At 33.9% G+C, this 18,396-nt stretch overlaps 1 protein-coding gene across 2 annotated transcripts in view; it reads left to right on the forward strand.

The window, feature by feature from the left end:
• LOC118187546 (QRFP-like peptide receptor) overlaps positions 1 to 18,396 on the forward strand; it is a 696,437-nt gene that overhangs the window by 395,688 nt on the left and 282,353 nt on the right. For both annotated transcript variants that reach the window (XM_085810979.1, XM_085810980.1), the window contains exon 5: positions 1,387 to 1,508. In XM_085810979.1, the coding sequence (XP_085667105.1) occupies positions 1,387 to 1,508 (122 nt within the window). The remainder of the gene's footprint in view (positions 1 to 1,386; positions 1,509 to 18,396) is intronic.

The raw sequence follows: 18,396 nt of genomic DNA on the forward strand, positions 1-18,396 counted from the left end.
ATTTCTCATTTTGTAAATTTTTAACGTATTTTTCATTAACAAACTCAAAGATTTCAAAGCGAGCACTGGCAAGACGGTTCGAAATAAAACATTTTTATCTCCAGTTCGCGAGACTATGTATCTGCAATTATTAATTTAATGTTGTTTTTATTACTTTGTGATTTTGCTGTTGAATCGGAATTTATGTGACGTAAGCGCCAAGAACGTGATTTTTAATAAAAAAAAGTTAACAATCAAAACAGAAAACAAAAGTTTTATAAGCCATGTTGCAAAGACGCTCTACATTGATATGATGAATTGAGGAATGACTGGAAAAAAAGTTAAATTTAAAAGCTTTCAGACATTCCAGCCAAAGAAGAGGGATTTTTTAAGTTTTGTGTATTACCTTTATTTCTTACTTAGACATCAACGGAAAACGCCCAAAAGTGTCGCATTGTTTTGTTTATTGTTGGGAAGAGTTTTCAACATCAGCCATGTCTTTATTTGATTAGGCATGTACTTTAAGTTAAGAATTACAACGTTGGAATTAATACTAAAGGAATTTTTGCCTTTCTTACTGCGTGCTCTGGTGTGCAACTACTATTATTTTCGTCTATCTTTGTAAGACTTGGAATTCGAATTCTAGGACTTAGATCTTTTACATAATTCGTACTCTGAAACTATAGTGGACTTTCCAAATATGCTGAAACAAGGTGTTATTTTTTTACCTGAGTGAAAAAGAACAAATCGAGAGTAATGTCACAATGTACGAATGTATAAAATAATGTGTTACATTAATATAAATAATGTCTCTTTCTTTAAAACATATGAGAAAAAATATTTTTATAAATATGAAAATTCAAGTTTGGTGATAAATATAGCAATAGGATATCTAAAGAAACGAAAATGTATTAAATCCAACCCTCAAGAATTAACTCGTAAAATAACTAAGTGTTTAGAAAATATATCTCAACGGGAGAAATATGTGAGGTAACAAGTGTTTTGATCTCACAATTAAAATGGAGGAATGAAAAGGTAAACAAAATACCTTGTGCTTTTACATTTTTGCAAACTTGGACTGAAATTAAGCATTTTTAAGGTCCAAAGGGTTTTCTTTTCAAAACCCTTAGGACTTTTAAATACCGTACTAAACTTGTAATCGGATGCGCTCTTCACGAAGATGCGTAGGCAGTTCTTCAAAAAATTCAATTTTAGTATTCTAATTAGAAATTTACAAAACTATGAGATTCCTTTCGAGTCAAAGATACCGTTTTTGATACTAGTAAAGAATGAATGAATGTAAATTTTGAGCTATAAATATATGAGATCTTATTATTAGTTATAATTTTTATAAGCATTTTTATATCTCTGTGTATATTTCAACTGAAAAATATTTGTTCTTTTCAGTTTGGTCAGCTGTTTTCTTATTCATGGACTTTAGGCGAGTTTTGCTGCAAGTTCGTCCACTACGTCCAGAACGTTTCAGCCATATGTTCTGTACTCACTCTCACATCTATGAGCGTTGAACGGTAAGCTAATTTAATTTTAAATCAATTGTTTGCCATTTATAAACTACTTGGATAACTTTCTGTAACCTTGTTTTCTAAAGTGTGATGAAATACTAATAAAGAAATATAAACAAAATACATAACTTTAATCATTATGGAAAGCATGTAGGGTGTTTCAGAAAGATGGGTACAGTTTTTATTTCCTTGAATATTGGCCATAAATAAAACTGAGAAATATCTTTAAATACGGATCAGACTCGTGTGAAAACGGCTTTCAACACAAATCAAAATTTCTTTGCTTCTTGTAGCATACAATTTTCAGGTACTATAGAGAGGGTTTCAGAAAAATGGTTTCAGATTTTCAGGAGAGATAAAGTACACCCAGATGATACAATGCATTGTCGGAAATGTTTTCCTGGCGCGATAGAGAAACAAAAACCCAAAAAAGGAAGGACGCGAAAAGGGTGAGAAATCATGTTTATTATGATACGTACAGTTAAAATATTGGGAATGGGAAATTTTAGCATACATTAACAGCCTTCATGTGAATCTCCCCCTAAATGCAGCATATCCTCAGCTTTGGATTAGCAGGAATTGTCTGGTTCATTTGCCAGCATGATCGCCTGACCACATTTGCATTGACTACTTCCCTGCCTCTAGGGCCTAGGGGTATGTCAACACACTGGTGTACGAAAGCCACTTTAACAGTGCTGACAACCTTGTTGCACGCATTGTATCAGCTGCTGGAGAAGTCCGGGATACGCCCAGTATTCTCCAAAACACGCGATCTTCCATGCATTCGAGATGTGAAGCCTGCATCTCGGTCTAGTGTCGTAAATTTGAACACTTTTTTCATGACGATTGTTGTATGTTTCTATTCTTATTTCTTGGTTTCTGCTCTACTAAGCATAATAGACATTTTAGGTTAAAATGACATGTCGAATAATGATTATTGGAGAAGTGAAACAACGATAATCAGCACAATATTTGTAAGCTTTGCAGGACTGGTTTCAATGAACGAACCTAGTCCTGAAAAACGTTTACAAATCTTATTCTTGTTATTTGACTTCTCCAGTAAACATAATAGACATGTTTTCTGACCGCATTCGTGTCCTTTCTTTCTCATGTTTTGTGTTGTTACTACTGCGCCAGGAAAGCATTTCCGACCATTCTTTGCTATGCGATTTTCAGTAGTTTGGGTGTTCTCTAGCTCTCCTGAAAGTCTGTAACCGTTTTGCTGAAACACCCTGTATGCTATAATGCTATGCTTTAATCATTTAATAAATCCTATTCTTGATGTGTAAAGTAGGAGGATATATTTGAAAATGACTGTTGATGGTAAATGCTGCTGGTTTCCCTACCTTTTGATTCAGTTTGAATCCTAGAGATGACGTGGATATTTGTATTTATCTACCCCCTTTTTCACAGGCATAAAATCAGTTTACCCCTTTGCGGTTCACCCTGGGTAACATTGCAGGAGACGACTAAATGATAGATAGCTGAGGCGTTCGCGACTAGTGCTTATGAAAAACGCGTTTGGCCATTAAACAAAAGTTTAGAATGATTTCCGCTGATTTTCCATGACTAATAGCAACTTCAGGACAAGACTTTTGCAAACAAGCTCAAAAGCAAGTACCAAACAAAATTGTTGAAGTTATGAGTTGTGGATAACACCAGCAGAAGAACGCATTCTGATAAACAGCATCATTCTGGATGCAAAAATGTGGAGTCCATTCTGGAACTTTTTTTATTTTCAAGCCTGTGTCAAAACTGTGCGATTGTTATATTATGTTTGTTTCTCAGCCAGGCACAATTTATTGCAAAACATTTCTCTTTTACGTCTTAAAACCTAAGAATACGCTTTCAAGCAACATGCTTTGCTTTCTTTAGCGATTTCGTGAGGCACCCACTGTAATTTCTTGCTTTTATTCAAATTGTCAAATGCCATACGGGGTTTATTTCTTTTCGCAAATCTCCTGAAAAATTTTGCAACCATGGCGAGGGGATCCTTCATTACGTTTTCCTCTGCCGAACGTTTTATTAAAATTTTTACTGCAGCTACTTGTATTTTAAATTTGAACACGTGAAGATATAGTAAACTTAACTGATTGGTTCCCTAATTCATCTTATTATAGTACACGCCAAATGGATTTGTGGCTAATGACGCTGACTACCGTACCAATGCGTCCTGGGTCGAATCTAAGAGAAGGCATGGATGTTTATAAATGTACAGTGTCTTTACGGCATGGAGGCCGTCTAAATATATGGCGATCCAAAAGTCCTCTCTTGTGGATTTGAGATAGGGAAGAGGGATGGAAGACCCTCGCAATCACCTACGGGTGCTCTCTCCCCAAGCTGAGGTCGAACTGCTCAAAATCTTACTGTCGTTTATATGTTGTCCAAGGTTCTTGCCAGTGACAGATGTAATTTTGTACTCCTTGCCACTTTGAATTTCGTGGGCTTGTTCTGATGTCAGACAAGTGAGATTTGTGACAACAACAACATCCTTATAGTAGTAGGAGTGAATGTTGGATGCTTGCTGAACGACACAAATACTGCAGCTGCATCACGCAAGTGTGACGTTGAAGTGATATAAATGACTTCTACAAAATTTAGTGCTTACTTTCTTTCACCCCGAATAGAAACTTGATTTCATTACATTTGTAACAATTAAAAAATAAAATGATAATGTGAGAGGCAACCAAGGCTCTTCTGAAACTCCTCCTCTGTTTGAAGGATTGTTTAAATTTCAAATACATGTCAGTGTTTAAAATGTAAAACTCGTAGCTGCATCTCTTCAGCATTCCTTATAAAAATAAGGAATTTTGTGTGCTGGGAACTGAAATCCTAATGGTGTATTTTCTCAACAGTAAAAACCCAAAAATTTAAATGATACATTTTCTAATAAAGCTAAGATTGAAGAAAATAACTTCGTATCAGCTATTAATCTTTACTGGATAAAAGTGATTAAATAAAAATAAATATCTTTTGGACATATTCATAAATTATGTCAAAGCTAAATCAAATTATCATTTTTAATAAAACTCCCATTATCCCTTTATTTTATTATCAATGATTTTAAGAATAAAACACATTTCTATTCGGTAAAATAAATTTAATAAACTGTTTAGTTCTGATCTCAGAAATAAATGTTAAAAGCCATCAACAGTTGTTACAAACCCATCTTTAATGTTTTTATTCTTAATCAGCAGTAATGAGATTTTGAAGATTAGAAATGATACTTAAATTAAAGCACTCGTAAAATGAAAAGCAACAAAATAATCAATAGAAAAATTTAATTTCCTTTCGAAATGAACTGAGTTTGTTAAAAGACTAGCGTTGTTTTATTTCAAAATAAAAGAAATATCAGTTTCATAACTCGATATTTGACATTTGAAACATAGCTAAAGAAACTAATCAATAATTTATTAAAAATGAATGCAATTAATTTAATAGCGAGAGTAAATATTTCTAATAAGGAAGTTTTTCTTTCTATAATATTGTTACGAGTTTTGTGTGATTGAAAGTCCAAAGATAACAAGCTCTGCCGTAAAAGTAAGATTACAAGGGCAAGTCTATTTAACACTAAAGTAAGTAGCTATCTCGTTAAACTGGCGAAATATCGCCAAGCTGGCGACGGTTTCGGCGACTGACTTTTATCCCCAAATTTGGCAAGGAAGGGCAAAAGTTGCTAAACCTTCCGACTATTTGGCGATATTTGGGTCCGGTCTGTGTATAACTGCAAATGGTCTTTGCAGTCATTCAAGTAGTGTCGGAACTGAAACTTGAGAAGGGTATAAAAGACCCTTTATTTAAAACTGAGAAAAACAGAAGTTACACCTTGTGGTTATAAATCAGTCAGCCAGTTGTGGAAATGTAACTCAGAGTAACAGTCAGTTAAATGCAAAATTTAAATTAAACTAGTAACCAAAGGCAACGCAGATTAATTTAACGCGCAGTTATCTCACAATCTAACCGGCGTGGGATTTTCAGTATCGGTAATTATAATGCAAGGCTCAAGAAGTACCAGTCTTATGTGACCTAGCAACCTAGTAACATCGTCTCGAGAGGCTTTGTCTGACAATTCAAACGACTTATCTTAAATACGTGCAAGCTAATTCGCATTCTAGCTTGGAAACGAAAAGAAGAAGTTACAGTAAAAGTATGAATCGTAAAATAACTGGTTAACTAACATAAAGAAAATCTGCAATTTTTTATATTCAGCAGAATGCTGTAAAGAAATGCTTATGGAAAAACAAAAGAACCAAAATTTAAAAAAAGCAACCAGCCAATAAACACATTTCTTAAGATTTTATTACTATTGAAAAACTGCAAGTCTCAGCTTGAGGAGGAACATGAGCTAGCCCTAGAAGTTTTTTCTACTAAGGATGAGAAGCACAGTCACATGATTCGTCTTTATTATACTATTAAGAACTTTCTGAGGAACAGGAAACTAAATTGATTTCACATTTCTTGAAAAGAATATTTATTTAAGCTCGTGTCATAGCCAAGAAACGGCATTCCATTTAAAAGAGAGAATAGAAGGATAATTTGTTCAAAAGAAAAGAAATTCCATTGGATCATCCCAAAAAGATGAGAAAGACCACATTAAACAACTTAACTCTTTCATAGCGAAGTCACCCATATTACCTGCGCATTCACGTGGCAGTGCTCGGCTGGCATGCACCTGGTAAGGCTGGTCGTCCAAACGTCTGCGTTTATTTCCTACCTTATGCTTTCACTCCATCACGTCAGTGCATGGCTCACTGGTTTCGGGCATTGTTAAATGACATGCTAACCATTCTTTTAAAGTACTTCTCTTATTTGAATGCATCTTTCTTCCTCTATGTTAAGCATCAACGAGTAGCTATTGATGCTCGCAGTTGCAATCGTTTCCTAAGGGAAGAGTATACACTGGGTGAAACTGCTCAAAGATCGTAAGAGAGAAGTAATCACTTTGCTTAAGTAGGTTACTGTTAATGTTGTAGCATTCTACTTCGCAGGAGGGGAAGGAAACCCATTCTAACAAAAGTTCATATACACGGACGTTTCAGATGTTAGAGAGGAACTGAATTTGACCTTTATCAATACGAACAAATTAAACTTCCTGAATACAAGGGGAAGGTATGCAAAGTTAAAGAATTATCATCCATTTTCAGTGGAATACTGCGAAGATTCCAATTAACCTGAACTAAAGCCCTTTCTACCCACAGTACTGTATGCAATTATTTTAAGCTAATTATTAAATTACTAGAGATTTCAATTATTTAGGTGTTTTTAGGCCATTCTCTGAAATTTCTTACGAAGTTTTAGGATGGATTTTGGACTGAGCTTGAGAACAAATTAAAATTGTTCCTTAAGTAACCTACTGGAAATGGTGTCTTGCGTAACGAATGCGATTTCTGAGGGGATTACTTTCTCTATGCAAATTACTGTTGTACTTTACTGATTCGAATAGGTAATTGAGTATATATAATATGAGTTCGAGATATTCTGGAAAAATATTTCTGTAATTAGATAATTTTGTACCTCAGTTTCAAAATGATGACGTAGGCACGCTGGAATAAACATTAATGATTTATATCAATTTGAATTAACGCGTATTTCTGTTCGTATTCCTGTATCCATTTTATGTTAAGTATAGAACTTTCTGAATCTCACTTTATTCCTAACGTTATATTAAGCCTATAAGATTGGTAAATTACTTTTACCTTGTAGAGTCATTAGGTTATTTTGAAGCAGGAGACATGAAAAATTAGCAATCTCCTCGCCGGGACTTGAACCGGGACCTTTCGAATACGCGCCGTTGTGCTACCGTTACACCACGAAGACATGCAGGAAGGAGGGAGAAAATACCTCTGAACTTTTAAAGTCTTTTTCAAAATTTAAGGAACTAAATTTACATCATGACATTAAATCCTGTAGATATTTGAAAGCAAAATAATACATAAAATTAAGGAAAAAATAAAAAAAGCGAAGTTCGGTGGCTTTGATTTTCTTTTTAATAATATGTTTTTCTCGTATTTGTTTGTTTCACCGAGAGAAAATTACCAACCCTAAGTAATAAGCAGCAAGGAATTTGTGCTAGCTTGTCAGAATTTATCACAGCTTGCATGAAGCAAGCTGTGATAACAACATTGGGGTTAAAGAGATATAATATGTAAACCACAGTAAGAGCAAGAATTTAATCAGATTATTATAATATGTTCCTTTCACAAAGGGACTTAACATGAAGTACTCTGCGAATTTCCTCTGTAGTTCTAAGGATGTCATGGTTTGACTGACCAGTCTTTCACTTTGCTGTGGTTCTTTTTACTTTCTTGCACGAATTAAAGGAAATATTGTAATCACAAAAATTTTCGGGTATCATATTATAAGATATTTTCTCCCTAATTTCTGCAAGGCTTCGTGATGTAACGGTTAGCAAACTCGGCACATAATGGAGAGGTCCATGTTCGAGTCCCGGCGAGAGCAGTGCACATTATTCAGGTACACCTGCTTCAAAATAACCTAATAACTCTACAGTGACGCCCGAATTAAAAGTTGGCGGATGATAATTCCTCACCACCAGGATTTGGCGAATGGGTCCCCTAATCCCCAGTGACCCTTTAAAAATGTGTGTATATACCGTATTTTCTCCCTCTTTTCTGCATGTCCTCGTTCTGTTACGGTTAGCACACTCGGCGCGTATTCAAGAGGTCCAAGGTTCGAGCCCCGGTGAGGGCATTTCTCATTTTTCATGCCTCCTGCTTTAAAGTAACCTAATGAATCAACAGTATTTCAAAAGAAATACCCATTTTGACCATTTCTGAATCCATTGGGACAATGCTTTTGGGTGACGTTTGTACGCACGAATAGAAGAGACGATTGTTTTTTCCCAAAAGGAATTATAAAAACCAACCTGAAATGAATTCATAAGGCTCATACGTCTGTACATACACATGTATGTATTTGTCTCGCAAACCTCAAAAACGATTAGCCGTAGAATATAGAAATTTCGTATGTGGAGGCTATTATAACAACCAATTGTACACCACCATTTTTTATTGCAATCGTCAATACCAAGCAAACACGCACACATATATATATCAAAGGAAAAGGAAATTTTTAAAAGGAGCCAAAAACAGGCACTGCAATATGTTTTTATTTCGATGTTTTCATATTTCTGTCCAGCCCCTGTATTTTTGCATGTTGGTACACATTCACCAGTCAGTCAAGATCTTGACGGCAGTATTGCCATTCACGTTCGGCACTATATTCTTTCGATGATTTTAATCTTTGACACACTTGTTTCATTCCGTTTCAGTAATTTTAATTTAAATTGCACTTTTACTTTTATATTTTACGCCTTTATTGTTGCTTGATTGATTTCATTACTTTCTTTCAAGTGTCCCGCCTGAATTTTAACTAACATTCTGCTACTTTTCATTTTATAAGTAAGCCGCCAGAACAACGATTGCAATACCGCATATTTTTTATGCTCTCGAGCTTCTGGAACTTTTCAATCTGTGTGTTTGGTAGGGTATTCGCGGATTTGTTAATTTTAAATTGCTGAAACCTGCACAAACTGTTAATGCAGACCTTTATTGTGAACAATTGGATCGAGTGAACCAATCGGCGATTGTCAACAGAAAAGGTGTCATTCTGCAACACGACAATGCACAACCGGACTGTGCAAGACGAACATTGGAAAAAAATAATGAATTGGAGTCGGGATACTGCCTCAACCATCATACTCGCCTGATATCGCACCCTCTGATTTCCATTTATTCTGATCGCTACAATATTTTCTCGGTGACAAAAAATTTGAAAATTTGGATGATGTTCAAAATGCCATCTCGAGATATTTTACTCAAAAAGAAATTGATTTTTTCCGGTCCGGGGTTGAAAATCTGCACAGTAGATGGCAAAACGTTGTTGATAACGAGGGTAATTATATTATTGATTAAAAAAACTTGTAGAAAATTTATTCGTTTGAATTTAATGTAAGAAATCGACATTACTTGCCCCCTATAAAATGCCATGTATCCGCTCTAATCTTATCAGCCACGGTCCCAGATGAGTTTATTCTTCTTTAAGATAAGTCGCCTTAGAAAACTGACATTTATGCTCTCTAAATAGCATACATACGGCCGTTTACGCTCTCATAAATACTGGAAAGTTTCAGAGGAGCCGTTTTAGAAAGGTATTCGCCACAAAAATGACCGCTTTTAGTTTTATTTCAGATTTTTACCTATTTTTGCCTAGCAATATACCACTGGTTTACAGACTTAGGAACATCGAAAACTGCATACACCTAATTTAGTCTTATGTTAAATGTCTTCACATATCCCTTAGTCCCTTATGTTAAGTGTTAGTCTCACACATTTTATTCGTAGATAATAAGCATGAAATAAACCCAGCCATTTTAGAACAATGCTTGCATATATTTGAAACAGAAAAAACAATTTAGCATTGTTCTTTGATTTCTAAATTAGAATAAACAATGTTAAATTTTTTTTTTTTTTTTTTTTTTTTTTTTTGGTAAAGAATCAAATAAAGATGAGATAGACTGAAATTCGTAAATCTGTTCACTCCTGTTTTGCTTTGAGATACTCATATTATTGGTTATTTAGAAGTTTCATTGTTAATTATAAACTCAAAACTATTATATTACCTTTTTTCCTGTTATAATTTGCTTTCAATTCTTTTTATTCATTGACAAGAGCAAATATCAAATGTCTTGAACAAAAACTAATTATGTCGGCTAATTAAATGACGACATATCCTAAATATGAAAAATAAATGTACTCTGTCTATTAAAATATAAAAGAGAAAAAATGTCCTAATTAAAAACATTAAAGGGTTAATATTTATTGCGTTATATATATGTAAAATGTTATCTGTGAAAAATAAGTGAAAAGAAAATAAAAATCAAATATTATTAGAGTAATGTAAATTAATTGCCAGCAGAATTGGAATTTAATTGCCTGTTGAAGCATTTTGAGTTTTCAAGTAATGTTATTTCATCTGTAATTTTTTAAAAGCAAAATTCAGTATTAATATTTGAAAAGTGCGCCGATTAAAAACTTTCGAAAGGATCTCTTGTAGACATTATAAACGCTTAGTGAACCATTAAAATTAAATTTATAATCATTGAATTAGATGAAACGAAAGTATAGTAGACTTCATTAAATACGGTAATAATTTCTAATCTAATTATTGATAGAAAACTAAAGACTTTAGACTAATTAGAAAAATATAGTTTTCTAATGTAAGAAGAAAGAGAAGGAAACACACTGTTGGATAACTATTTTAATTATCCGGTGAAGTGAATGAAATTATACTTCTTAATTACCTGAACATTTTCTTATTTTGATTTTTATAATTTAGGATTTTGGAAAGAGAGTTAAAAGTAGATTTACCTAATCTATTCTTATTTAAAAATTTTTAATATATTCTTCTTCTTCTTATGTAACAGTAATAGTATGATGTGTTATAAAATATTACAAGATTCAAGTAAAAATACCGGTATTTTCCTTTTTCTTAAACTAATTTGACGAAATGCTACCAAATATCGCTCGAGGCTTTTCTCTATGGTAGAGTCCAGATTTTGCTCTTCAACCTTGAAACATTACATTAGATAAAAAAAAAAAAATTTGTTTATAAATATATACTAATTCTAAGGAAGATTAAAGATTAATTCACAGCTCTTGACTATAAGTTGTTAGTAAAATAAGTAAATAAATAAAAATGCAATTTAGTATTTTACATAAATGTTACAAAAATATTGTATAAGGCGCAATACCTAATATGCATAGCTATACTATGACACAGTACTCAAAAAATCGAAATGAAACTCAAAAAAACAGGTGCAAGAAAGCGAAAAAAGCAAGTAATCAAGACACCGCAGGAGCCAGATTTGCGGTTAGAGCAGGAACGCGAAAGCGGTGAAAAGAGCAATAATGAAAACTCCGTAGAAATCATATCCGCGGCTAGAAAACGAGAGATGAAAAGAGCGAATAATCAAGATGGGAAGGACCGTAATCCGTGACTAGAGCGCTGACAGCTGGTAATGCGAGTAGGAAACCAGCACCTATAATCTACGTACTTTAAACAGATCCTCGCACTGCCAGATGGGAAGGAACACATATCATACTAGCTGGAACACTGTTTTCGATGGATCGGAGATCACTCGCACACTAAGTAAATCGGTTCTTTGAATCGGCTCCGGAGCGGATCCTCCATCTCTAATTCTAAAGCAATCATTTTCGGTTTTATAGACTTCTCATTTACTGTTTACGACGAAAACATTACTTAGCCTTTAGAAAGATAATCTATTGAAGTTTTAGAGGAGAATGCAATGCAAGGGAAACAATTATCACAATATAAGTCATTCCTACGCAAAAATAATATTTTAATTTAATTTATTTAAACAATAAAAAGAATAATAATAAAAAAAAAATAAGAAAGCAAGGGCAAGACCTTGCAATTTTAAAATATCACCGTACAAAATGTCGTACTTCCAAAAACAAATGTTCAAGAGCCTTCTCGATTTTCAACCATCTAACATTAAAAAGAACATAAAAATAAAGATATAAACACGAAAGAGTAGTTTTTTTTAGCATCTAAAATGACCTCTGACAAAACGAGCACATTGAACTGCTATTTGTTTAAATTGGTGATCAACTTACGAATCAAGGGCATTCGAAAATTTCAACTTTATTTTACCTGTTGATGAGCCTGCGAAAGGAAAGCTGAACTTCATCCGTGAACTAAACTTTAATCTGAATAACTCGCATTTTCGCTTACGAGATTAGTTATTCTGGAAAAAAATTCTATCTTTTCTTAGTCGGTCTCAATTTAAGATTGGATAACTTGAATATTTTGTCTTGTAAGAAGTATTGCTTCAACAGCATTCACAATTGAGCCTATTTTTGTTGTGATATTGTTTATTTTATGTAGCAGAACTTTCTTACCTCACTCTCAGCTGAAAGCCGTTTCCTTTTTGTGTCTTTGCATAAAATCCCGACTTGAAATTTCCAATTTTGGGGCGAAGTCATAGAATTTGCAGTTACAGTTAAAATTTTCTTAGAGTTTCATCTTCTGTTTCTTACTACAGTTTTAAAAGTTCTCCTTACTAGGTAAAACTGGAGGCCAAATATTTAGCTTCTTTGTTTTGAAGAATGTGAGGTATCGTTTGCTTACTTCTTTTGAAATGTTACGTGATTAGAGGCACTCAAACCGTTAAACTTTTCCACCGATCTCACTTAGAAAGTTACCTGTAATTATTTATAGAACTGGAAAACGAAATTATATACCTTCTCATGCCTTCAAAATCTGTGAATGAAATGCGTATGCAACAAATCATGCTGACAAGACCACAAGCTTTATGATCCAGTTTGGAATAAGGGTATTACCACTCCCAGCATATGCCATTAAGTGAATATTTTACCAGCATTTAACTAAGAGTGAGCGAGGTTTAGTAACATTTACCATAATACGCTATTATTAACATTTACATATTCGGTTCCCTACTTGAACATTTCATTAAAATCTGATCTCCCCAAAAGAAAAATCTCTCTTGTTTAATCACTTGACTTACGGCTTACATCTGCACTATATTGTTGCTGATTTGACGTTTCAATATTCTCTAACACTGTATATAGAAAATATTCTCTGCCAGTGGTTTTATCATTTGATCAATACTGCGATATCATATTCATGCTGGAAGCAAATGCAAACCTATATCTCTGTCATTTAAGCTTTCTCAAAGCCTTCATGTTAAATTAATGATCCTCATTCATCACAATTTTCATCTTTTGAACATACGTACATAAGACACAGAGAATTTGCAAATTTCTGCAAACTTTTGAAAAGACTAATTGAATCCTACATAACTGCAAGTGCATAATCGTAGCCGGATGAACTAGAAGGGACTTTTACCAGTTTATTTATTGTTGTGTGAAAGCATGTCCTGATAAACAAGCAAAGCCTATAAGGTAACCTAATTTTACTAGAGTTTTGCAAAATTTGTCATAAAATGTACACTTTTATGATTCTCTAATCTTTTCCCAATCTACTCATGTAGTTTAATGGGTGAAAATCTTATCTCTCAGTACATACGTCGAAGTACTTTCCTTTAATGATGAAATCAGCAAAGTAACAACGTTATGTTTGGCGTAAATTTAGTCAAGATGTCAATCGATTTCGAAGGCTGCCAAGCACAGATCCCTTTTCATCAGGAGCAAAGAAATCGAAAAATTAAGTTAATAGAATTTTTAAAGTTCTAGAAAGGACTGGATTGGACTTAAAGTCATTAACTAAACAAGATAAGTCTTTGTGAACATGAAAAGCTTCAAGAAAATACAATTCACCGATTAAAGAAGCTATTGAAGAAAAGCTATTCTTCTTTAATTAGCTATTCTTCAATAGCTTCTATTTAACTTGTTTAGTTAATGACTTTAAGTCCAATCCAGTCTTTCCTAATGCTTTAAAAATCATATTCACTTAATTTTTCAATTCAGTTGCTATTTTTGCCAATAGATGGCGTACCATTCTCGTTTGCTTTACTACTGCAAGATGTAAATACCACCGTTGGGCCCGCTAATTTCCACTTTCAAAACACAATTTCATTACACCTTCCCGCTGGAAATTTTTGCGTTTCACAAAGGCCCTAATGGACGATTTGTGTTTCATGTAGGTATTTCACACACAAGTATCATACATATGACATGTTATGCCACCTTCACTTCTCCGTGTTCTTGCAACACAGTAATTACAGGTAAAGGTCTACGTTTTTCTCCCACATCTAGTTCACGCATTAGCAGCAATCCAAATAAGGTCTCATACGCGAGGAATCCCCGTTCAGGGGCATCTGAGGTGCTAGAAAGAGGGCGATGAATTTCGCGCTGAAACCAGCATAAAAAACAGTATCACAGTATCGCAGCTGCTTTCCAGTTTTGCAGATGTCTTTGCTCCTAATGAAGAGGGACCTGTACCTGCTTGCCCTCGAATTCGATTGAGATCTTGACTAAATCTACACCTAACATAAGGTTGTTACTTTCCTAATTTTATGTTTAACTTTGACATGTTTCTTTTCTGTTTTTGGTAAAAGTATAGTTTAGGGTACCCCTTAGCGAAACTTTGCGATTTTTGGCGGTACATGGATACCGATTTTATACAATTCTTTGACTCGTTATTTTGGCTACACAAAGCCAAAATAGCAAGATAAACAATTGCACAAACTCGGTATCCATGCACACGTCGACATATTTTCACTTAAAAAAAAAAATCCCAGAATTCCACAAACTTGCATTGCGCACTCTTATCTTTGTCCATGTACGCATCGATATATTTTCACTTAAAAAGTCAAAGGAGCACCAAATTCTACAATATAGGCACACAAAACATACATAATCTCAATAAAATACATTTTAAACCAAACAATAAAATAACATAAAAAAGAAAAAACATGTTATACATTTAAGCACTACCAACAGCAAATATTCACTTACTATGATTTTCGAGTTCGCTTCGTACACCCAGAGCCACGTAAAAATCAAAATATCAATCATACTCAAATGACTTTTTTCAAGCCAGGTACTCTATCTGATCGAACGCTTCACATAGTGACCATCTGAACCTTTCTTCCTACAAACCCTTTCAAATCCATCTAAACGGTTTTTACGTTCGACTAGACGCCTATCCTTCCTACATACAGGACACTTATAATAGCTACTAAGTATACCTTCATTTACACACCAGTCAATTAAAGGTCTTTTTCCCTTTCGCTCCAAATCGTACAGAAACTTCAAATTAATCTTACTACATTCGGCCATTCTACCGTCTAAAGAATCAAACCAACACACACCACAAAAACGCTTACAAAACATCCCATGATTCAAAAGTTCCCAGAATCATGCACCCGATTACGTCACAATAGGGTTTCCATAAATTCAACTACTCAGGCTACCATAAATGAAACAACAACTTGGCTATGAATCAAACAACAACTTCGCCATAATACAAGGGGTACCTTAAAGTCTACTCTACCCCTGTTTTATTTCTCTTTAATGTGTTAATATATGTTTGTGTAGAAAAAGAGGCTGTATTACCTCTACGAAAACGGTAATTATATTATTTGTGTATTATATTTACTTTTGATGGAAAGAACGTCGGGAAACTAAACGTAAGGAAAAGTTCTGAAATAATATTTGAACTTCGATAAATCTGAGCACAAATATCTAACGCCAGTTTCTTTTTTTTTCCTTAACCACTCTAAGAAATGATTTCGCGAATGAATGCATAATGTCCAACTATGGTGAAGAGTATCGGAATTCGATGCTGATATTTCCATATTTTGGAAGTAATGAATAAGATTAGTGAGAATTTTCTTTTCTTTTTGTGCAATATCCCTTACCAATAAACTGCAGTATTCGAACAATCCATTTAATTCTGAATTTGCATGCTCATCTTTCTGCCCATTTTTTGCTTGATCTATCTTTTTATTTTCTTTAAATCTTTTTACGCCGCAAATCAAATTGTCTTTCAAAATGTTTTATTTATCTTAAACAAACAGGTATGATAATAATATCTTTACCTCTGATGCCTTGAGGAATTAAAATACACTGCGCCAGTCAAATCACTTATAATAAATTATATCTGTATTATTATGAAAAGCGTACAGTTTCTCACATCTTGCGAATGGATTAATATAAATGTCTTTCTTTGAATAAAAGCACAATCTGAAGCATTTTTTTTTTTTGTATAGCTTAGAATAAGGAAATCTAAGCAAGCTACATTTACTTGCTGACCCACCAAGCATCGAGTGGATGACGTCGCTGGGCACTGGTAGTCCGAGATAGGTTCGGAATCCAACAATAGCATTCTTGTTTCCGTGATTTCTCTTAGAAGCGCGCTAGTTTCCTTAAATTCTTCTGTACAAATGTACCTCTTCACTTAAGCGGATATTCTCTGTGTGCTTTGCAATATCTATTTAAGAGAGCAAATATTGGGTCACATAATATATCCGCGCTTTTTTGCTACTAGATGGTATTGATGCCTATATATCCAGCAGCACTCTACCGATTGTCTCAAACGAACATGTGCGAAGGTGACATTCAGCTTCCATTTGTTTGTGAAAATAGGTTTTTAATTTGTGGCTCGTGTGAAAAGTTATATTGATTTGAAAATGAGTGAAATATCTCAAGAAATACGGTGTGGGATTTTTTTTACTATAAAAAAGGTAAAAACGCTTCAAAAGCTTGCCGAAAAATTTGTGAAGTTGTAGAGTTGCGCGTCGCCAACACAAAGTGGTGACTACTGAAACTGGAAATTAGACAGAGTCTTGCGAAGAGTTTAAGTCCCTTTTTATTCAACTTAAGAAATTATAATTGCATGCTCTTGACGCTCACAAACTACGCCGACCCGGCGGTAAAATAAAAATAAGAACCTCAAAAGAAATAATAACAATATTCTAACTACGAGGCTCTCTAAACGTAACTGACCTCACCGCGTTCTACAATACCGCTGATAATTCAGCAAACTCTGAATATCACGTTGAAAGATTAACAATTCTCCGAGGCAAGCACACAGGCCGAAACGCGTGGTTCTTCAATTTCTAACTAGCCACTTCCACACTCGTGAAGCAAGAAAGCACACCTTCGAACTCGTTTCCTTTTTATTTAACTCAGAATACTTCCGCTGATAAATTTGAATCCTTGCGCGTTCTACTAAAATTTACATACTCTGGCATTGGCAGTTCCAGGGTAAAGTAAGGCTTTACAGGAAAGATAGTTTAAACTTAAAATAAATGTTAGTTAAAATAAATATAAACCCTACATTTGCCGCTGCCAGAATTTGGAAAACTTGGAAGCAGGTCCTACAAACGACCTGTTGTAAAGTTTCTACAATTCTGAACTAAATTTTAAGAGCCTCGTTCACATAAAAAAATCTTATCTCAGAAAAGGTATAATAAATTTCTGTGTATACTTATTTCAATCTCTCTTCTTACAGCAACTTTTCCTGGACTTCAGTAATCAATCTTGTTCTTTTCCTTCCAGCATCTGGAAGGAATAAGTATCAGTATCTTTCTACAACATTGTAAATACATTATAATTTACACTTTCTTGACACTGAATAAATTTTTGTTTTTAAACGATTTATTTTCCTTAGTTACTGCTTAATTCACATTCATTCAAGTATTCAAACATGAATTTAACTTTACCCTGGCTCTCCACCATGTGTGGTGTCAAACGGGAATATTCGTGTTTTAGTATTGCAACACTTCTCCTAACCACAATGATTTGTTAGAATTCAACGACCAAATAGACACACCTTACTCGACATTCTACAACTCCATGAGCTACTTTAACATTCTTAAAATTCAAGTGTAGGTGGAGAACCCTACAAAACACATTCATTCATACTTCCCCCTCATTCATCTTTAGACATACAGGCTTTCGCTCTAAAGCATGATTTTGTCTACAGTTTAATACTTAAATTTGAATTCATTGCTTTTGAGCATTTACTTTTAGCATCTAAAATTTTATGCTTCTAGACTAAATTCTACTTTTACATAACTTTGAAGTATTTACGTACATTTACAAAATTCTAATACATATGATTTTTACAATTTACCATAAAATGAATAAGAGAAAAATAAATTTTTACTTTACTCATTCTTCGCCAAGCTGGCGGCACTGAAATTAAAGTTCTTATTAATACAAGAAGACGAAGTTATTTTTATCTTCGGCCAAATTTTGGCTTTAACATAACAGAATTAGTCTTTCAACCAACAGAAACTGCTTGTTCTTAGATTTTATACTGAAAGAAAATAATACTTTTGCCTTAGCTAAATAAGTAAAACAAAACTAAGTCTCAACCGAGACATATTGACTTTTCAAAACATAGAACTTCGTATTTAAGC

This window comes from Stegodyphus dumicola, chromosome 2, assembly GCF_044657685.1.
Source record: "Stegodyphus dumicola isolate Sdum_Otavi_A_Nest chromosome 2, ASM4465768v1".
In the NCBI taxonomy this organism is placed as follows: Eukaryota; Metazoa; Arthropoda; class Arachnida; order Araneae; family Eresidae; genus Stegodyphus; species Stegodyphus dumicola.